At 60.5% G+C, this 22067-nt stretch overlaps 1 protein-coding gene across 2 annotated transcripts in view; it reads left to right on the forward strand.

Moving 5' to 3' along the window:
• The window catches only part of SLC38A12 (solute carrier family 38 member 12), a 57818-nt gene extending 36987 nt beyond the window's left edge, over positions 1-20831 (forward strand). For both annotated transcript variants that reach the window (XM_027080564.1, XM_027080563.1), the window contains exons 9-10: positions 3553-3646; positions 18056-20831. In XM_027080564.1, coding sequence (XP_026936365.1) covers positions 3553-3646; positions 18056-18816 — 855 coding nt within the window. In that variant the 3' untranslated portion in view covers positions 18817-20831. The remainder of the gene's footprint in view (positions 1-3552; positions 3647-18055) is intronic.
• The last annotated feature ends 1236 nt before the right edge of the window (positions 20832-22067 follow it).

Below are 22067 nucleotides of genomic sequence, written 5' to 3' on the forward strand. Positions count from 1 at the left end.
GGAGAGGCAGCACTGAGTTCTAGACTCCGTGTCAAGTTCACGGTGCCACCGGGACACTGTAAGAGCCGTGGCCAAGCGTTGCCGGCCGTGCCTGAGGACGTGAGCTGCGTCCTGTCCGTCAGGACCGGCAGGGTTGCCACAGGGCACATCTAAACTCAGCAGCCAGAAGAGAGAGGCGCATGGGCGGCCCTGTTTGCACCCTCCTGGGTCTGTCTCAGAGTTTGCTCCCAGTGACCAGTTTGAAGGTTTCATTAGAAACCAAAGAATTGTTCTTTTTTTTTTTTTTGAAACACATTCAGGACTTCCCTGGTGGTGCAGTGGATAAGAATCCACTCACCAATGCAGGGGACACGGGTTTGAGCCCTGGTCCGGGAAGATCCCACATGCCGCGGAGCAACTAAGCCCATGCGCCGCAACTACTCAGCCTGCGCTCTGGAGCCCGCGAGCCACAACTACTGAAGCCCACGCGCCTAGAGCCCGTGCTCCGCAACAAGAGAAGCCACTGCAGTGAGAAGCCCACACACCGCAATGAAGAGTAGCCCCCGCTCACCGCAACTAGAGAAAGCCCACGCGCAGCAACGAAGACCCAACGCAGCCAAAAATGAATAAATAAAATAAATAAATTTATAGGAAAAAAAGAAGCACACTCGGCTACAGCAGTTGGTGTCCCTACCTCCTGTCACGTGTCGGGCTCGCAGAGTCCTTGAACGAGACCGAACTTGAACTGATCAATGGCATTGGGGTGTTGGGAAATTGCTGGGGAGCCAGGTGATTTATAACGTCATACAGGCTGGACAAGAAGACCCAGGAGGACAGGCTGTCTCTCGGCTTTTAATTTCTTCTTTTTGTAAAAGAAAAGGGAGAACAGAAGGTGCCAAGCTTGGCTGGTCAGCTGGACCGTCGGGCCACCAGGGCCATTTCGTCCCCCAGACCTCGCGTCCACACCACGGTGAGGCCAGACATGCCGCCGCCGAATCCTCTGTCCTCCGCCACCCCGGAGGCTGAGTGTGGCAGGAACTAATTTGCAGAGGACACCTGTTCCTTAACTAGCCCCAGCTTGAGCCGTGTCTCAGTCTGGGCTCCCTGCGCTGCGTGAGCTCTGACCCGCGCGAGGGCTGCCGTTTGGCTGTCGGCCCTGCGCCTTCCCGAGCCCTGTGTTCAGTCTGGGCTCCTTGGTGGAAAAAAAGAAAGCACTTCCCAGCCGCCGTCCAGCCACAGATATCACAGCCTGTTGTCCGAATCTTCCAAAAGAGTCCTTCACCGCCAGTCCCCACCCTGAGGACAGACCTGCTGTCCCGGAGCTGGATCTGAAAGAGGGCAGCAGACCCTCGTTCTCAGCTCAACTCACGCTCCCCGGCCCTCGGTGGGCACCTTGCGTATGCTTCCGACTCTACCCTGGGCAGTGTGTCTGTGTGCTCAGTCCCTTTAGACGAGGGGTGCTCTCAGCGGGGTCCCATCCTACAGGGTCATATAAAACGGGGCCCCATGCATAGTAGGATGTTGATGAACGTCTGCCGAGGAGGTGGATGAAGATGGATTCCCTCTTGGCGAGGAGGCCCCATGCAGCCCGCAGCAGCAGAATTCCCCACCTGCCTCTGCGGCTGGTTCTGTGATCTCCCTGGTTTTAAGCAACGGAACCTTCAAAAACCCAGTCTTGAGGCTTCCAAGGTCAGATCTGACCTCCCGCATAAGCCACCCACCAAGAAAATGTCCAGCACCCACAGCTGGAGCACCGTGTTTTCAGCAGGGGGCGTCGCAGGTCAGAGGTGAAAGTCCCCAACCTCTGGCCCGGCTGCCCCAGAGTCCAGTTTCTAGCAGGCCAGGGCCGTTTGGGAATGTTTGTGACAAGCGGCTTTGTACGTGTTCTTCCACATGACGTGTCCCTCTCCCATCCTTCAAAAGAGAAATTCATCAGTGGAAAGTTTCCCTTAAGTGGTAATTTTCCTAAATGACTTGCTGATGGTGCTGTATACAGACTAGCTCGGCCAAGGGCTTCTGATCCAGTACCTCACTGTGTCCTCGGGCCAGAGGGGCACTGGCGAGGGCTGCCCGGAGAGCCCCTTGCCTCTGCCTCCCCCATCACCCCCGCCCGATGGAGACGCTGCTCCTTCCAGAGCAGAAGCAGGGCTGTCAGCCCCCAGGAGCAAGCTCCTTCCCGAAGTCTCCCAGCCCGGGCGCCTGCCAGGAGGCTCTGCCCACCCCAGCTAATTAGAACCTCTCCTCAAGCAGCGCTTTAGTCTCTCCTGTCATTCACTCTCACGGTGATAATGGACTTAGATGAGAGGTCACAGCCTCTCCCACATCCTGCCTTCCTTGCAGGCAGGGAGGGGAGAGACGGGCTCAGCCCACCTCGGGGGAGCCAGGGACTGGCCGCCAGGCCGAGCAGCCAGGAGGTATTCACCCGCATCACAGGGCCAGACCCAACTCCCCCAAAGCGGGCCCCGCTCCCCACTTTCGGGCCTCGCGCAGTCAGCCGCATCTCTGGTGAATGTCATTAGCAGTAACGTGATAAAATGGCACAGTGTAAATGTTAATAAGGTCTGATGCCTCCGCTGCTTCCGAGTGGCAGATCGGAAATGGTACCATCATCGTAACTCCAACCAGCAGCTTCTAATTCCTCTGCTCTCTGAGCAGACGATTCGGCGTGGAGGTCCTCGCCTTCCCTCGGTTCCCAGCCCCAGTGTCTACAGTCCCACATCTACCCCCGTTTTCCTTTGCAAAGCGGGTTCAGATTTCCCACAGACCAATTCTCTAAGGCAGGGTTTGGATTCTCTTTTTTCCTCCTAAGTAAACGCTCGCTTTCCCCTGTTCTCCAGAGAGGAAGAGTAGCGAGGGGCCCAGTGCCAGCAGCTCCCATTCCTCTGGCCGGGCTCCCACCCCTACCCCTGTCCACTCCCAGCTCCCTGGAGTAGCCCCTGCTTTTCCTGGTCCGGGATGTTTCTCTGACGGGTTTGCCCTGGGAGCCACCAGCTGTGGTTCTCCGGGCTTTCCCGTCTCTCGAAGTCCAGGACGTTGCTGATGAACGACATCCTGATTCATCCTTTCCTCTGAACCCTCCAGGATGGTGTCCTTCCCACTGTGCCATGTCATCAGGGCCCGTGCGTGTCCCCCCACCCCCGGTCCTTTCTTCCCAGTAAACCAAGAGGGTCCAGGGTGTGCTTGGTGTTTGTGTTGGAGCCTCATCTTCCTAACTCGCGCTCGCACCAGCTCAGTGCCGGGCCCTCGACCCTTCAGTCAGTGCTTGCCGAAGAGAAGCAAACGGGGCCATGTCCCTAGGATGTCACCTGGATTTGCCTAGAAAGTAGCCTCAGGGCAGTAAGTGAGGAACAGCAGAGAAGCACAGCTCTGAGTTTCCCTTGCACCCCTGGCCCTGGGAACTTGCCAGGTGATGCTGTCTGACCCCAGGGAGCCTCTGCCGTTCCAGGTGCACACCTGGGTTAGGACCGGCCCTGGGGTGGCCGGGGGCTGCGTGCACGGTGTGCCCTCCCCACACACACGATGTGCCGTGTGCGCCCAGTCTCTGCGCCCTCTCACTCTTGTTTTCGTCACCAGGCTGTCTTCACTCTCCTCCTCGGACCCTTCACCTTCTTTGACGTCCAGAAGACCAAGTACTTGCAGATCCTGACATCGCTGATGAGATGGATCGGTGAGTCTGAGAAACACCTCGGGTCTGACGCCCTTTCTCCCCTCCTGTCCTCAGCCACGTGGGCCACGGCCACATGAGCTCACAGCCAGGGCTGCAACGTGGCATGGGCTTCCGTGGACTCCCGCGGGCCAGGAGGCGGCAGGTGCTCTGTGCCTTTTTACTGGTAGGGAAATCTAGTACCAAAAAAGAGAAGTCACTTCAAGGTCCCATAATGCGAGCAGAGGCGGGGCTCAGCCCTGGACTGCTGATTCCGAGTGTGCTGGGTCCGCCTGCAACCCACAGGTGGGCTCCGGGGCTCCTGGGGGCCTGGGTCAGGCTCAGCCCCCTTCAGGGCGGGGGAGAAGCCTGCTCTTTGCTCTCTTGGGCGCACTGTGTGGCACAACCATAGAACCCCGTGGGCCATGGCGGCCACCTCTGCGTCCCCGGCCACCAGGGTGGGAAGAGACACCCCATCTGTAGTACCTTCCAACTGTCTGACGCCCTGCTGAGCGAGAGCACCACCATCCTCAGGGGAGCTTGGGGGCTTCTCCCCCATACCAGGTCTGCGGCCAGGAGCTTGGTCACCCCCGACACTGTCCTACCAGCCACCCGGAAGGGCCAGGCTGCTGACCCACCTGGACCCGTAACCGGAGGGTGTGCAGTCGCTGCTCCCCCCCCACCGGCAGGCGCTCTGGGATCAGTTGCGCGCCTGCTTTGGTCTAAAAACAAAGATGCTGATGCTGTTATGGCTGACGGGCCTGGCAGAGGGGGTCTGCCCGGCCTCCAGGACCCCCGCGGGGTGCTCCCCAGGATCCCCCCTGCCCATCAGCACAGAGGTTCCCAAGGAACCCGAGGTTGGGAGGCGTCGCTCCTGACCCTCTGGCCCGGCTGCCGTCGCTGCTGCACCCGCCCTGATCAGGACTCGGGGTGCACGTCGCTCCGTATTCCGTGCTGGCACCCGGCACTGGATTGTGACGAGCTCAGGACAGTTTCTGATCCAGACGGTCTCCACCAAGTCTGGCACCTTCAGGCCCCCGGCTCCCCCTCACTCCAGGGTCCCAAGATCCCAGCGTAAGGAGCCACTGCATCCCAGGAGTCCCGGTGCACCTCCATTTGGAAGGTGCCAGGCCGTCCAGCCCAGCCCCTCCCCTGCAGAGGCAGGCACTGCAGCTCGAGGACGGCGCAGGCAGCCTCCAGCCCAGGAGCTCCTGAAGGGGGAAGGCCCCTGCTCCACCCTGAGGGGATGTCTGCCAGTGCCTTGTCTTGAGCCAGACTCGCCAGCCTGTAGCTTCTTCCCACTCTTGGTCCTTCCTGCAAGGAAATGAGAGCAGGACTGAGCCATCTGGTGTGTGAGCTCTGGGGCCTCTGTAGCTCGATGAGCTGCCCTTCACCGTCCAGCTGAGACGAGGGAACACCTGGATGCGGCAGGCGTCCTTGTCGGCCCCACCCAGTTGGTCTGACCCTATAGGCTGCTCTTCCCAGATTTCATTCACAAGCTCCAAAGCCCTGGGTTAAACTAACATGACCACCTGGGGAAAAAACGCAAACTCTTTCCTTAGAACGTAAGGATCACGCTAGCTCCGGGGTAGGAAGCTGGAAGGGAGCCTCCGTGGGTACCAGGAGGGGTTGTGCCCAAAAATTGGGATCACAATTACTGGCCGTCCAATCTTCTCCTTGTAAGTCCGCTTATAGGAAGTATTTGAAAGCCCCGGTGACCTCCAGAAGGAAAAGTTTTCTCTCGGTAAGCTGTATTTGGAGAAAACCGTCTCCTTCCTCGCTCCCTGGCCCAACTCTGTTGCCCCAACTCCTCCGGTCCCTGAAGTCGGGTCCCCAAGTCCTGGAGGTCTGGCCCCAGCCCGGCTCGGGCTTGGCTGTCCTTGACCTGCCGCATCAGCGGTGGAAGGGGCTCGTTAAGCGCTGGTTCCGTCGTCGGGGGGACAGAGCAGGGCGCGGGGGGGTGGAGGGGACGACGTGCTGTAGCTGACATGACGGATTCCCGGTCAGCCCACGCGGGGAGCCGCCTGGATAATGACAGTTAATGGCTTCTATAGCACCTGGGGCCCGTTTAGCACGAGGCATCTGGTGAGCGATGCATTTGTTAAAAGGGAGAAGGTTGTAAGAGGGAGTGGAGGAGGCTGACTGTCTGGGCACAGGATGCCAGGTGCCCCCAGGCTCAGGTCAGACCCAGCTCCCACCCACAGAGGTGGCACCGATCTCCCGTTGCTCGCTGGCCACAGGGTCCTCAGGCCCCTCAAGCGGCCCCTCCTGCTTCTGCGGTTGGAGTTCTCTTCCTCGTCCTCCAGAACCGGGCTCACGGAGTGTCACCTGCAGCTCAGCTGCTTTAGAAACTCAGCTGCTCTTTCCCATGGCACAGGCCACCCTGGCCCCCCGTGACCCCATCCTGCCTCTCCTCCCAGCCAGAGCCCCCCTCCCACAGGGCAGCAAGGGGACTTCAGGGGGACTCCTCTGGTCTCCCACCTGCAACTTCATGGGCCCTCGGTGGCAGCCCTTGCAGTGCGACAGAGCCAGGCGGCCGTGGCCTTGACAGAGGGTGCCAGGTGGAGACCAGCCCGTGAAGGTCATCCGCGCTTGTGTCGTGGTGGTGACATGGCTGTCTCTGCAAGTCACTCACCTCTTTTCTCCCTCTGATCCTTGAAATAATCAAGCGGCAGTACCCTCTCTGCGAACCTTCTCCCTGAGTCGCTGCTGTGGGTGACAGCTGCAGTAGGTGACGGCACAGGCCAGTCGTTTGTCTCCGTGAGGGACTCAGGCCTCTGGGCTTGGGAAGTAGACCCGTCTCTGACACAAAGCCCTCTCAAGTGGAAGACAAATAGGCCAGTGAAGTCAACTCTCTAACATGTAGTTGAACCCGGGGTTCAGTTCCCCGCCTGGGGCGGTGGAGACACCTGGGCGTTTTCCTTTGTAGACCTGGTGGAAGGAGTTTCCCTGGTCCTGACCCCAGGCAGCAGGCGGCAGCAGGAGGGGGGGCAGGGAGTGGAGATTGTGGAATCCGGGGAGCCCCCAGGCAGCCCCGCTGTGGGAGGGAGCGCGCGCCGCCCACGGGACGTCCCAGGGGGGTGTTTCCTCTGGCCCCAGCTGACCCCAGGTGATTTTTCTAGAACTCCTCCAAAGGCAGTGAGCACCAAGGCCCCGTTAGCCCTCTCAAGTTTGCGCCAAGTTGTCAGTTTGCAATGAGCTCCCTTTTCATTTTGCTTCTGAACGGCAGCTGTGCGGTCGTGCCCCCCCACCGACCTCCCTCCTTCCCACGCACCCTGCCTCTTCCCGCCGCCCAGATTAGGGCCCAGACTGTCCAAGAGAGCCGAGCGGGGAGCTCAGGGTGGCAATAAGTTGGCTTGGGTTCTAGGAAGACAAAAGGGAAGAATGAGCACCAAAGGGACCGGAAAATCATAAATAAACGTGCTGAGCCGGCCGGAAATGTTCCTGTGCGTAATTAGGAATTTGTTCTGCCATCTGTTGAAATGAGGCTGGGGCAGACTTGCAGGGACCCCACCCCGAGCAGGGGCCCCCGGAGCTCCAGACAAACGGGGAAGCCTTTAAGCTGGTTCCTCCAGGGTGTTCACCATGCCCTCCGCCAGAAGCCCCTGGTGCTGCCAGGACGGGATCTAAAAGTTGGATGGCCGTTGGAAATAGCCGCTTGTCGGGAAAATGTCAGAACATGTCTGACACGCGCCAGCATCGATTCGTGTCTTTTGCTGCTCAGAGAGGTTCTGGGGAGACCAGGCTGCCGAGTCTGGGAGACCCGGTTTGCAAATGCCCCTGAATTTGTGTGGACGAGAGCGATCGGTCGCCGTCCCGGCAGGTGAAGCTTGTCCAGGCCTCAGCAGACTCCCTGACCTGCCCCCCGTGCCGTCCACTGGTTCCTGAACACTCAGCTCCGGGCCGGGTGCGCAGGTCGGCCGGTATCCGTCGCCGGTGTGCGCTGACGGGCCAGCCTCCCTGTCAGGCGGTGGCGAAGGCCGGAAGATGAATTGGGACTGTGTGAAAAGCACTATTGGCAGAGCGCTCAGCAGCGGGTCAGCATCCAGACGCCAGCCCCGTGCGCGTCCCTGCCATTGGCGTCTCCGGCCACTGCGTCCTGGGAGCGGCCTCAGAGCGAGCCTCCCTTGGGGCTGGCCCGGAGATCAGAGACGGGGCCCAAGCCACCCGCAGAAAGAGCTGTGTCGCTGGATGGTCCCCGGAGAGACCTTGAAGCATCGCCGGCTGCCTCCGTATGTGTGTACCTGCCTCAGCACTGTGTGTACCTGGGGAACACCGGGCGGGGAGCCTCCCTGCCCCCACCAGCCTCCACCCGCATCGTCTTCAAGGAAGCCTGAGCCCAAGAGAAATGAGACGCAGGCCCACCTCACAGAGAGGCTGGGCTTCCTCCTGACTCCCAGCTCTCACTGTCAGCTGTAGGTCGACCAGGGACACTTAGGAGACGCCGACGACCGTGCTGTCCTTTATGTCCACAGGCCCAGCAGCGGTGGCACCAGAGCCTGGAGCCCTAAACCACGAAATGGGCCGCTGTGGACTGTTCTACCTGGGCCGCCCAGCAGGGGGCTCTCGGGCTGGAAGGGGCTGCGGCAGCACCATCACTTCACTCCCGTTGCCAGCCCCCCACCCCCGCCCCCGCAGACGCCTCCCACTCGGGGACCTGAACAGCTGGCTCGGCTCGGGGCTCCCCATTTGGTGGTGTTAAAAAAACGATTCTTTCTAATAAAGGCAGCTCTGGCTCAGGGCAGCCCTCTTCCGTCTGGGTTGTCAGGGACCTGCAGGGCTGCCTTCCCTCCGATCGTGTATTCAGAGCACCACGCACGTTATTCCCACCTCTGTGCTCCCTTCAAAGTGGGTCAGGCGCCGTCCTCCCCGACTGTTGTTGGAGAAACTTGAGGCTGCCTCATGAATTGTCTTGGCCCCGCTCGCCCCACCTTCCCTGGCTGGTGCCCCAGATTTGTCTTCCAGACCGAGCCAGCAGGGAGAGGTGGGACCCGGTGGTGGTAGCCCGAGTGGCAGAAGGTCCCCAGGAGGAGACCATCACCTGGGAACATAAGGGTTCAGGTTTGACCTGCCCCCAGAATGATCTGTGGCCGTGTGGCCTCCTCCCCCGCAGACCTATGACTGATCTCAGCTGAGTGTCTCCTGGTGGGACTGCTCTGATCTCTCACCACCAGCAGCCAGGGGTCTTCTACGTCTGAGCCATCTGTTCCCCACATCCTGTTGGCTCAGCAAGCCAGCTCAGCGTTTGAATTCCTTCAGGGTCACTCACTGCTGTCCCCTCACTCTCAACTGGTGCTCCTCGGGGGGCCAGGAAGGACCCCCGCTCCCTAAGGACGGTAGCACATGGGCCCCCCTCTGACCTTCCAGCCAGCCTTTGTCCTGAGCCTTTGCTGCTGCCCTACCTACCCTATCTCTGGGCCACTGTCCAGGGCTCTCCTGGGCCATTAAGGGTCCGGCTTTCCCTCATTACACAGCCAGTGGAGGGAATCCAGGAAAACCTTTTTATGTACGTTTCATTTCAGTCTTATTTTATTCTTGGTTTTCTGAAAGTCCTCTCTGCAGACTCAAAGGTCAGTTGAAAGAAGAGGGACTGGAGGGTTCTGTCTTAAGGCTTTCAGGGTCGAGCGGACACCTAATCAAAGTCTGCTGAAGGGCCAGCCACGTGTCGCCAAGTGACCCCTTTCATTAGCGGCAGGACTGACCTGAGAGCTCCGCTGGGCCCCAAGCAGAGGCCGTGGCTCTCCCGGCCGCACCTCCCCTCTGAGTGGCCTCTGTTGTCAGCAGCTCTGCTCTGCGTGTGGCTGACATGTGTGCTGGCCCGGCCATCAGGCAGGGACTCCTGTTCCGCCAGGAGGTTAGCAGGCCAGCTGCCTGGACTCTGGCAAGGGAAGGGAGGGTGAGGCCCACGCGGGGCGAGGTGTCTGACGGACACTGATGGTTACAGTTTCGCCTCTGCTCGGAATCAGGCTGTACACGAGCCAGGGTGAACCCCAGGCAGGCAGCCAGGTCAGGCGGCCATATCAGTCTACAGAGCTAGTGTGGCCCAGGGCAACCCTGGGGCTCCGGGGTTTACATTCAGACCAGGGCAACCCAACGCCCCTGTCACGACACTGCCTCTCCTCTTCCTCGCCTTCCTGTTTTCTCTCGGCATCCAGCCACTGCATAACAGCTGTCTTAGCTCAGGCTACTGTAAAATACCATGGGCTGTGTGGCTTAAACAGCAGAAATTTAATTTTTCAGCGCTGGGGGCTAGAAGCCCAAGATCAAGGTGCTGTCAGGGTTGGTTTCCGGTGAGGCCTCCCTCCCTGGCTTGTAGACGGCCGCCTTCTCACTGTGCCCTCACATGGCTTTTCCTCCGTGTGTGCAGAGAGAGAGCACGTACTCTGGTGTCTCTTTCTCTTCTTAAAAGCTCACGTATCCCATCAGATTAGGGTCCGCCCTTACAACTTCATCTAACCTGTAATGCCTCTTTAGGGGCCCTGTCCCCAAATACAGTCACATTGAGGATTAGGGCTTCGCCATACGAATCAGAAGAGGGGGACAGTGGCAAGAAGAAAGAGTTAAGAAAGGACTGAGCGGCCTTCAGGAAAGGTGACGATGTGGAAGTTTTATATTTCCAGTCTCTGGGAAGGAGATTAGTCCACCAGCAGCCAGAGGGCCCTCGGGTGCGCTTTCCCAGCGATGACAAATGGAGCTGTGGCTCTGACAGCTTAAGAATGAGGAACCGAGAGCCTGCCGCCCCAGGCGCCGCTTGCCGTGCCTTGAGAGCGTGGAAAGTTGAAGGATGAAAAGGCCAGAACTCTTGATCTCGTACTTGAGACTTGATTGCTTCAGAGACTCAAATACCTGCCCTTTATCAACGACCTGCGCCTCCTGACACACTTGGAGGCGGGGAGGCTTTGCCCTGAGTCCTTCTGGAGTAGAATCTCAGTCCCGTAAGTTGATTATGTAAACATCCTTCTCTTCTGCCTCCATGATGATGATGATGACTACGATGGCAACTACAGAGCTAGAATCCTCCAGAAACCACGGGGGCTGACCCTGCCTGGGAAGGTAGTCTGATTGGCTTTAAAGTCCCTCCCTTCGGTGGAAACCCAGGTGACTTTTTTTGCAGCAATCACAGAATGTGAAACCCAGGTGACTTTTTTTGCAGCAATCACAGAATGTCTCATCGACCTGACATGAAATGCGACCCAGGGCCAAGATGCTTCTGGAGCCGAGTGCATCTGCACGGGGAGCTTCCCCTTCTCCCCAGAGGGAGCCCCTCCCAGCCAGAGATGGAGTGTGTCCTGTCTTCTCGGAGCATGAAAGGAGGCCCCACCCCGACCACAGCCTGGGCTCAGGTGGGAGGGTGATGACAGAGGAAGGATGGGTGAACGTGAGCACCAAAGAACCCGAACAGAATTCCTTTCCGGTCTCGCCCAGCCCCCTACAGAGAGCACGTGCCGACTCCCCCCAGATGACAGGTGGAGGGGACGGCTTAGCCCTGTGTGGCCTTCAGTGGAGGGAGAGGAGGTGTCTCTGATTCACAGAGCAGATATGAGCAGCCTGCCCGGGGTCCTCCTGACCCCCAGAGCCCCAAAGACTAGCTGACCCCTGGGCCAGAGACGCTCAGCAGGGAAGGGTCATGGCTGCGGCTCCACCCGGCTGGGGTCACGAGGATGACCCCAGTACCCTCCTTGGAGCAAAAGGAGAATTAGGGGAGAACTCGGTATTGACAAGTTTTCCTGCTTGCCTGGGCTTTCCGGGTGGGAAGTCAGGTTTTTGCGACAAGAAAAGGGACTGACGCGTTTCTGAGCGACTGCTGTGGGCCAGGCCCTGCCCCTGTTCTTTATTGTACCAGCTTATTCCATCCTCCCAGCACCCACGAGCATCCCCCTTTTTAAAGGTGACGGAACAGGGGCACTGAGAAGTTAAGTGACTGCCCCGGGATCACACAGTTCGGTGGCAGAATCAGGAGTTGAGCCCAGAGTAACTTGAGAACTTAAGCTTGCTTAGAAGAAGGGCAGTGGCCACCTCTCTCCGTCTCTCCTGCTCTTTCCAAGGCGTTAGAGCTTCACGAGGTGAGCTGCCACTCACACCCCTGGCCTGTGGGTCTTGTGGGCCTGCCCAATGGCTCTCTGTTCACAGTCGGTCCTATCCTTTAAGGAATGGTTACACAGCCGCCTGCGCCCACTTCTAGGGCCGAGCAACTGCTTGGTCTTCAGTGGTTCTCAGCTCAGGCTGACGTTACCCTGTCAGTTCCTCCCAGCTCTCCTGAATCTCGGGAGGCCCTGGCCCAGCTCTGATGACCCAGCCTAAGGAGAGACACACGCATGCCCCAGCGCCTCTGAGGACAGTGCGGTGGTGAAGAAGGAAGCTGGTGCCGGATCCTCCCCCGGATCCAGCTCCCAGCCTGGAGCGCCAGTGCCCGAGCCGGGATGGGCACCCACAGCCATTCATTAGCATCAGCCCTGGCATGTTGATCCCCTTCTTGGAGAAGAGAGCGCCGTCCTCCTGACAGCCGCCTTGACAGGTGGCCTCCACCTCGCACGTGTCAGAGCAGAGCCACCTACAGGGCTCCGAAAACAGCAAGGTGTCTGGGGTCAGCATCAGGGCCGGTCCAGAGCTCCGGGGGTCAGGGGGCTCCCCAGGAGGCAGGCCCACCCGGGTGAGGCATGCTGCGGGGCTGGCTTGTGGAGAGGGCCCGGGGCTCCACTGGGAGGAGTCCGTCAGCTTCGCCGTTGGCTGTTAATCACAGCTTCACATATATGTGTGCTCCGGGGCCCTCAGGGATTAAGGATGAGGGATCTGGCCTTAGTGGACATGTGTCCCCCTCCTCCGTGACAGCTGTGTTCCTTCCAGTGCCTGCAGAGGACACAGCAGGGGTCAGGGCCGGGCACGGGCCACTGGGCAGAGCCCTCCTGTGTTCCAGAGAAGCTCTGTTCCAGCTCGAACTCCCACCAGAATGTCCCTCTGACTCGATGACCCAGGACCACAGGCCACTTGCCCAGCCCCACCCAGCAGTGCCTTCCCTCTGTAGGGCAGGTCGCCCTGGTGGGCACAGCCCAGGGAACTGATAGCCTATTTTCCCTTTAGCTCTTTAAAGACTGGTCCAGTATCACACCTTGGGCCTAGGTTTCAAGTGTCTCGTGCAGATCAGGGCAGGTGACCGAGGGTTACAGTGAGGAGACCTGGGCCAAGGTTGGGGGCAGGAGGCAGAGAGCTTTCTGATTCCCAACAGGTCAGGTGCTTCCCTCACACACCGCCACGGAGCACACGGTGACAGTAAACCCACGTTGCCCCATCAAAATATAATGCGAGCCAACTGGGGACTTTTCAATTTTGTGGCAGTCACATCTGATCATTTAATTAATTTTAATAATATGCTTATCCAACCTAAGATATCAAAAATACCTTTTCAACATGGAACCAATATGAGAAAATGATGAGTGAGCTAGGTTACCTTCCTTTTTCACGCTGAGTCTCTGAAATCCGGTGTGCGTTTTAGACTTCAGCAAGGCTCGTTTGGGGCCGGCCGCATTCAGGCACTCTGGAGCCTCACGTGGCTCATGGCTGCCCTGGTGGACAGCACAGCTGCACGTGCTTCTCTTTCAGAGCTCGAGGGTTTTACTGCCCCCTGCTAGGAGGGCCCTCAGAGGCACTCAGCATGCCCAGAGGTAGCCCATGCATAATTGCAAAGCCAGTCTTGGAGAAGGAGCGGAATGGTAAAACCGTCATGAGGGATCCCGTGTCCCATCATCACAGTGTCAGCGTGACAGCCTAATGGGGGGCGCGGGGCAGGGGGCTCCTGGGAGAGCTCTGTCCTGCCCTCCTCCAGGCAGGGAGAGTCTTGGCCCGAGCTCCCCAACTCCCGTGATGCTCAGGCAGGTGGCCCGGCTCATGCCAGCCCCACACCGACCCCAGAATTCTGTAAGGAAGGCGGAGCTCTGCATAGCCTCACCGCCACTCCAAGTGCTTGGGAGAGCCCCACCACAGCCCAGAGGCCAAGGCAGAGGCCCGGAAGGAACTCTCCCCTCTCCAGCGCCAGCGCAACCCACCCAGGGCTGGGTTCCAGTGCGCGAAGGCTGGAACTGGCTTCTGACCACTCCGATCTCTGCCTTAACCCACAGCCCCAAGACAGGCATACTGGGGTCACTGGTTGGACTCCCAGAGCCCCGGACCCAGACCTCAGACCCCTGCCCATCTCCACTTGGCCCCAAGAACGAGTCAGCTCCGACTCCTGTGAGGTCTGGGCCAGTTCACCTCTTTATGCAGCCGAGGCCCCAGGGTGGAGGGGGTCCAGGAGAGCAAAGGGAGGAACAGGAGAGGCCGAAGCAGTCCAGATTCGCGGTCGTCTGCCTTTTCACTCTCATCCCCTTATAAGTCTGGACCACCTTTACCCTTTGGCAGGAGTTCAGAGGGTGTCGGCTCAGCGGCCCAACTCTCTGCAGAGGAGAGAGGCTCTGAGGTCAGATAGACAGACAGCCGTGAGGCAAGACAGCTCCCAGCTGGGGCTCCTCATCTGACTCCAGCTCACAAAGAAGGGGGGAGGAGCAGGGGGCCTCCGTGGACAGCGGTGCTTCTCCTCTGACTGTGCAAGGGAACTCATGCATGACTCGTTAAATGTCGTGAGAATGCATCTTGACATAAAATATGACCTTGACCTCCATCCTTGAGGCTGCTGACGCCCCCAGGACAGAAAACTAGTAGTGACATGACCCCACTGACCTGCCACCATCCTGATACTGTCACCCCGGACGTGCCTGTGCTGGAGGGCCGTTCCTGGTGTAGATTTTCCTTTTAACCTGACCTCCTCAGAAAAGGAGGGGGAAAGATGTCTCCTCTAAGCAGTGCCCTCAGGGCTCAGGATTTGTACCGAGATTAGGACTTGCCTCCCCTCCTGTCTCTCTCCCTCCTTCCCAAGGCAGCGCATGTGGGGAGAGCGGAGAGCAGCTCCAGGTGGGTCGATATGCTGGGCGGAAGCGGTGAAGTCCCGGGGCCCCGACCCCCTGTCACCACCCTCATCGGGCTGCTCCTTCCCTCCTGCGCTGCGAGGGGGACTGCAGACAGGTTCTTCCAAGTTGGCTCTGGCGCCCGGTTCCCCTGTGACCCCCAGGTCTTCTTCCCTGGGCTTGGACGTCCCGAGACAGGGATCTCCCCATCTGCCCCCCTGCCCCTCCGCAGCTCATGTGGCTGTTAGGCAGTTCTTTCTGTGGTAGTAATTTGTGTCCTGTAAGTTCCACCCGGTGGCCCCCTGGACTGGGTTTTACTGCCTGCAGGACCGTAACTGCTGGCTCAGAGCGCCATCCCCAGATGCCCAGAATAGTGTCTGCACGGTGGGCTCAGTACATCCTTGCTGAATGAACGAGTGGTCCTGGTGAGCCCCTTGAGCCACACAAAACAAGCGCAGCTGTTCTTACATGGGCTCTTACCGCAGATATTAAAAAAGAGGTCTCCTGATCCCCCACGTCACCTGGCAGCTGCATCTTCCGAGGCCGTCAGCCACTCCTCGTGTGACATGTGTCGGGCCCTCCCCTCTCCCCCCACAGCATCCTCCCCGGCAGCTCGCTGCACCTCCTCACCCCTTGGAGCATGACTCCTGTGCAGGATGCAGGTGGATGCGGACTGCTACCCTGTCCGTCACGTGGGCTCCCTGAGCACAGCCCGTGAGGCTCAGCGAGAAGCTCAGCCCGCCCTGCCCTCGGGGAACTGTGAGGCCTGCTCACCCAGACGTCAGGACCGCTCGCGCCCTGTCCCCCTCTCCCAAGCGGCCACCCCCGCCTCCCACACGGCAGCGACCAGGTGGCGCGAGCTGCCAGTGGCCGCGCCCGAGCCCTGGGCATCCTGTGTGCACTGAGAGCCCTGCTCTCCGCCGAACTTCCTGGCCGCGTTTGTCGCTCACAACCTGTCATCCTCATTTCGTCTTGATTCATCATCAGACCTAATGAGTTTTTGGAGCAGCTACCTCCCGGGGACGGGACGATCAGTCTAGGAGATGGCTGTTGAACTCTGCTTCCCCGGCAATGCGTGGAGGGAAGGGCCGGGAGCAGAGGACTGTGGTCCAGAGGGTAGGTTCGGGCGGCCCTCGTGCCAGGACCCCTCCCTCAAGGTCAGAGCTGCCGGTCAGGGCTGGCCAGACAGCTCGCCTTGAAGTCAGCGAGCCAGTTTCTGCCTGCGTTTCTTACAGCCTCTTGGAGATGTAGGGCTGAGGAGATGAGTAGAGAAGCATCAGCTCAGCCAGCATCCCAGCTGCAGGCAGCAGTGATGAGCTCATGTCCCAACAGCCGACTTCTCCCTGCCTCCTCCACGCCCACCAGACCCAGGGCCCCGCGGCCGAGCAACAGACAGGATTTCCCCACTTGCCTCTTTGCCAGTCCGCGCTGGCCTCGGCCTGGGCCAGGAGTAGCGCCGGGTCACCGGGGGACGCTCCGCTAGTGGCACGACAGGATTGAAGTCTTGTCTTACAGCAGCTGCCCCCTTTGCCCCGACCCTGGTGGCCCAGCTCTGCTGGCGGAGGTGTCAGCTGCAGCCTCGTGAACAGCTAATCGGCAGGCGGCCCACCCGCTCAGCTCTGCTTCGTAACCCTTTCCGGCCCAAGACAGACTGCCTGGCACACGGGGGACTCCGCCTCCACCCCATCCACCGTCTCCCCTGGGTGCTGCCCTCACACCCTGCCCCAGTGCACTTCCTGGGTGCGGTTCTGCCACACAGATCTCTGGCCCGCACACCCCTCCTGCACCCACCCTGAGAAATGTGACAAGCCAGACTGCCGGGGTCCTGAGTGTCCCCGAGGAAACAGGGAGGCCCTCACGGGGTGTCCTGTCCCAGGCCCGAGAGGGTTCAGCCAGAGGCAGCTCCTCTGGGAGGGACTGGGTCACCACTTGCCCCTTGACTGACCACAGCTGGCGGGATTTGTGACACCCCTCAGTCGTGGGGCCCTCGGAATCAGCAGCGGCAGGGCCGGAGTCGGATGAGAGCATCAGAAACAAATCATCGTCTTTATTGGCAATTTTCACAGGCCTGTTCCCTGGCTCCCCTCCCCCGATCCTGTCCCCAGCAGTGTCAGCAGCTCTGATGAAAAGTAACAGATGACATTTCCGTTGAGCCCACTTCCGAGTGTCATTATGGGAAAACATTGGTCTGGCTTCCCGTGAATCCTGGAAGAAAGGCCTCTTCCTTCCAGGGAGTGGGGAGGGCATGACGTGGCCCGAGGGGACAGTGGGGAGACCCCCAGCCTCCCACTCGGGAGGAGCCCTGAGCTTCCCGTGGGCTGGCAGGCAGTCTCTTCAGCCACTGTTCCTTCACGCTCGCCTGCGTCACTCCCCGAGAAATGTCAGGTGTCATCGTGGGCTTTACCTGAGCGATGGGGGCCCGGGCTGGAGGGGCTGTCAGGTCTGGTCTCAACAGAGACAGCAGCGGTTTATGGACTCCAACACTGGAGACAGGGACACCGGTGGTCCCTGGGTGTGCCGAGTGGCTAAGGGTGGCAGTTCTGGGAGATCTGGATAACAGATGCAAGAAGCCAGAGACTCAGAGAGAGGCTGCTGGATCTGGAAGTATGTCTGTCTGCTGGGAGCAGCGGCTGGGAAGCCCGGCTCTGGGCATGAGACCCACAGGAGGGCCGCTGTAAGAGGTGCAGCTGGCCTGGAGCTCTCTTTGCTCTGAACAGATAGATCGTGGGTCCCCTACCGCTTCTGCAGCAAAGCCAGGTCAGAGTTACTCCCTGTACTTCTGTGCCTCCTACCTGTGCCACCAGGCCCAGGAGAACAGAGCCACATGCCCTTGGCCTCCAGCCTTGGACTCAGCTCCCACGATCCTTGAGCTTTGGTGCCATTTCTTCCCTCGAGTGAGCCTAGGTACCTTCCTTCCCGGTGTTGGCCCCTGGGTGCCCGCCTCCGCTCAGGGCTGCCCGCACTCTTCACTGCCGCCCCTTAGCTGTCCCTGGCAGATGCCCTGGCCCAGGAGGACACCTCCTCCCAAGTGCTCCGTGCCTCCACCCCTGCTCCTCAGACACACATTCTTGAAACCAAAGGAGAGTCAGGAAGCTGGCAGGAAGCCCCCCAACCCCCAGACCCCTGGGGCCAGGAAGGGAGCCGGGAAGCGCCTGGCCAGGAGCCTGCGCTCCTCTGAGAAGACAGCAGGGGGCTCTGCTGCCGATCTCCCCGCGCAGCCCCCGTCATGCCCGGCCCTCACCCCCAGACACCTTCCCTCACCTGCTGGCGTGGGGTGTGCACGGCATGTCCCCAGCAGCAGCGGCCACTGCTGACCTGCCCCAGAGTGTGACCCTCACGGCCACAGGAATTTAACCCTTAGAACCCATCCACAGACGCTAGCAGAACCCGCAGGTTCTCTCTCATGGGGCTCGGGTCCCTCGGCAGGCGCCCCCAGACCAGAGGCTGGCCCAGGTAGGGCTGCCCCTCCTTCCCTGGCTCACTCCCGTCCTGTTTCCAGCTTTCGCCATCATGATCGTGCTGGCCCTGGTGCGCATCGCGCATGGGCGTGGGGAGGGGCGCCCGCCGCTGGCCGACTTCTCCGGCGTCCGGAACCTGTTCGGCGTGTGCATCTACTCCTTCATGAGCCAACACTCCCTGCCGTCCCTCATCACCCCCATCTCCTCCAAGCGCCACCTCACACGCCTGGTCTTCCTGGACTACGTGCTGATCCTGGCTTTCTACGGCCTCCTCTCCTTCACCGCCATCTTCTGCTTCCGCGGTGACAGCCTCCTGGACATGTACACCCTCAACTTTGCGCGCTGCGACGTCGTGAGCCTGGCCGCCGTGCGCTTCTTCCTGGGCCTCTTCCCCGTCTTCACCATCAGCACCAACTTCCCCATCATCGCCGTGACCCTGCGCAACAACTGGAAGACGCTTTTCCACCGAGAGGGGGGCACATACCCCTGGGTGGTGGACCACGTGGTGTTCCCCACCATCACCCTGCTGCCCCCTGTGCTGGTGGCCTTCTGCACACACGACCTGGAGTCCCTGGTGGGCATCACGGGGGCCTACGCGGGCACAGGCATCCAGTACGTCATCCCCGCCTTCTTGGTGTACCTCTGCCGCAAGGACACCCAGCTGGCCTTCGGCTACGGGACCGTCAACAAGCACGGGTCCCCTTTCCGCCGCACCTTCTGGGTGGGCTTTGTGCTGCTCTGGGCTTTCTCCTGCTTCTTCTTTGTCACCGCCAACATCGTCCTCAGCGAGACTAAGCTCTGATGGCAGGACAAGTCTGGTGACGAGAGGGGTGGGGCCCCCCCGCCCTCCCCGCTGGCAGAGCCAAGGGCTAGTTGCCTCCCAGGTGTCCGTGGGGCAGGCAAGGCCCGGGCTCTTGGAGGGTACCCTCCACGCCTCCAGCTGGGGGGCTCCCCCACCCAGGATTCCGCACAGTCTGCACCTCGCCTCACTTGCCGGGGTCACCCTCCTCCAGGTCCTCCTGCTGGGGCTGCCCCCAGCCAGCCGAGTCCCACAACCGGGCACACGGCTGCTCCTAGATTCTAGGACTGGTTACTGGGATCGAGCCCTCTGCTTTCACACACTCCACCACCAGGGCGGGCTCTTCCCCCGGAAGGGTGGAGACGCAGTGCTGGCACTGCCACTATTTATGCCAGACACGTGTCCCCCCCACCCCTTACCCCGCTCTCCCAGTCCCTCCCGCATCCTTGTCTGGGAAATCTCCATTAGGGCAACCCCAGGCCGCAGCGCTCACCTTCCCACCGGGCCTGGAGGTGCCGAGTGCCTCTCCTAGGGGAGTGCCTGGCCAGCTGACAACAAGGACCATAAGTGCTACTTGGCACCAGGGTCCCCAGACCAGAGGTGGGAGGGCCCCGCTGTGGGCGCCAGCTCCTGTCCTGGGCTTCGGAGCCCATGATGACTCCGGAGCAGCGGGTGGGAGCAGCCTTTCCGCACGGGCACAGCAGCCCACGCACGGGGTTTAAAGCCCAGAGCTCTCGACCCCTGAAAGGGAGCCTCGGGCTTCCTGCGGGGGGGGGGGGGGGGGGGGGGGGGCGGGGGGGAGCAGCGTGCAAGGGCCACCAGAGGGGAGCTACCCCCAGCTGTCACCGCAGTGGCCTGGGAGCACCCCGGGCATGGAGCCCGTGGTTCCCACCCTGTGAGAGAGGTCGGGCCTGCCCCCACCCCAGCACATGGAGCAGAAGCTCTTACCTTACAGAAAAAACCCTTAGAACCCATACACAGACTCTAGCAAAACCCTAACCAGCTACATTTCAGTCTGAGTAAAGCGCAGCTGCGGGAGTACCCAGCCCTGCCCCCGCTCCAACACTACGGCGGCTCCCTTTGGAGCCCAGCTGTGTGTGCTCAGCGTCCACGCTCTCCATGTCCCTTGGGCGCTGTGGGGTGAGACGGGGCCCCGGCCACCATTCCCATAGAAGGAGAGCCACGTTCCCGGGCACGTCACCAGCTCCACGTGCTCCCCTCCCCCCCAACAATCGTGCATGCACCTGCTGGGCCAGCCTTCCTCGGAGACACATGGGACCCTAAAGAACTCTGCATTTTCAATGTGCCTTCTCCTGTGTCAGGGCCTGGGGGCTCCTCCTGACCCTCCCTCGTGTGGCCCCGGCCCTGGGCCTAAGCCCACTTGTCCTGGAGCCCACAGCAGCTGGGCTGTGTCTCGGGGTGGGTCAGGCCCTCTGGGGTGGGGTCTCGGCCCTTCCCCCTCCCTCCGCTGATTTCAGTGCCTTGCTCCGCTCTCCAGGGAACCCCTTGCAGCCTCCCCCCTGCATCTCACCGTCATCGAACTTTGGACAGAGCGAGGACGCCAGGTCTCCTGGGGCCCACGGTGGTCTCAGGGCAGGGGGACATGGGATTTGCAAGAACACGGGGAGTCCGCAGGCAGCCCCAGCCCTCCCCTATGGCCCCCCGGCAGCCCCGGCCTGTGAGAGTCCCGTGTCATAATCGGCCGCGATCTGCTCTCTTTTGCCGCGCATCTTCAGTTCTCACAGCTCATCCGGCGTACTGTTACTTTTCCACCCTCGTGAAAGAGGGACGCCTCTTCCGCATTTGCCATCGTGGCTGCTTCCCAGGAGGCCTTGCGGGGTGGGCGGGGCCGGGGGCCTCACGAGGCCCCGCCTCCCGTGGCACGGACCCCCGCCGGAAGCTGCCGGAATGTTTGCTGAAAATTAAAACATCTGTACTTACCCTTCTCTAATTACATTCCCTCTTGCTTAAGGACAAAGCAAATTAAATCATCCCGCCGCCTCAGGTTCCAATCCAAATTTTGGACACAAATTTACTAGCGTGGTAAAGCCAGTTTGATTTATGGGGCAGTCTGGAGGCACACAGCAGTGGAGCCGGATGGCTGCATTCCCCTCCGCCTCCGAGCTGGGCAACCACAGTCCTGGAAGGAATTGGCCGGAGGTGACCACGTCACTGGGTTCCTTTGCTCCTTGGTGTTTGCCTGCTGTCTGTCGTGCTAGAGGTCAGATGGGGTCAGCTTCCTCTCTACTGCTGATGGCCTGAGGGAGGGGGCGCGGGGACCCTGACAGCTAGACGTTCCCAGGTGAGGCTTGTTCACCTTGCCCATGCAGCACATTCGCCTGTGAGTTTTTACATCAGCTTGCGGAGGTGGGCCAGTTGGGTCATGGTTTGCGTTCTACCGATGGGCCCTGTGATCTATGGTGGGGAAGCCAGAAGAGGATGCCAGCCCAACCTGGCCCAGTTACAAGTGTTGCTGTGGAGGAGAACATAAACTCAGCAGGCTCCACCCGACGCCATTCACCCGCACTGACCCAGACTGGCCCCGAGGGCAGGCCAGTTCAAGGTGGGAGGCAGCCTTCTCTGTCTCGTTCCCTGCCGAGGCACTGGAGCCTCGTGCCATCGCGCCAGCGGCTCCTGGCTGTTCCCTCACCTGAGGCCAGAGAGATGACTGCGGGCTTATGGATGGGACAGATGGCGGGTGACAGGCCGGGAGGCACTGCCGAGTGGTGGGAGGTGGGCAGCGGGCACCTCGCCAGGCCCTCAGACACACACCTGTTCCCGCCAGATGGGGGCCAGGAGCGGCCTCAGCAATGGGAAGAGGCTACAGTCAGAGTGGGGGTGGGTCAGGGGCTGCCCCTACCTCATGGGGAACCAGCCCAGGGGAAGAGCCTGGTTGTGTGTGACACTGAGCCAGCGAAGGCTGAGGCCGTGCCTGTCTAGGGACCGGATCCCTGATCAGGGCTGACACCCGGCTCTTGCGCAACCAGCATCCAGAGCTGCACGAGGGAGCTTCACGATCCCTTCTCCCCGGGGCCTGGGGCTCACGGTGTCGATTGGAGAAAGGGGAAAGTGACATCTACTAGTGCCTGGTGTATGCGGGCACAGTGCTGGGCACTTTCCACGTGGACCTTGGTGGCATAACTCGCGGGTTAAGAGCATAGACCGAGAAGTCGGACTTGCCACTTGCAGGCAGCAAACCCCGTGCTCTCTCCTCCTGTCCTTTGTAACATGGGGAGGATAGCACCTGCATCACT

This window comes from Aethalodelphis obliquidens, unplaced genomic scaffold, assembly GCF_003676395.1.
Source record: "Aethalodelphis obliquidens isolate GAN/ISIS:26980383/991018 unplaced genomic scaffold, ASM367639v1 scaffold44, whole genome shotgun sequence".
Lineage (NCBI taxonomy): Eukaryota > Metazoa > Chordata > Mammalia > Artiodactyla > Delphinidae > Aethalodelphis > Aethalodelphis obliquidens.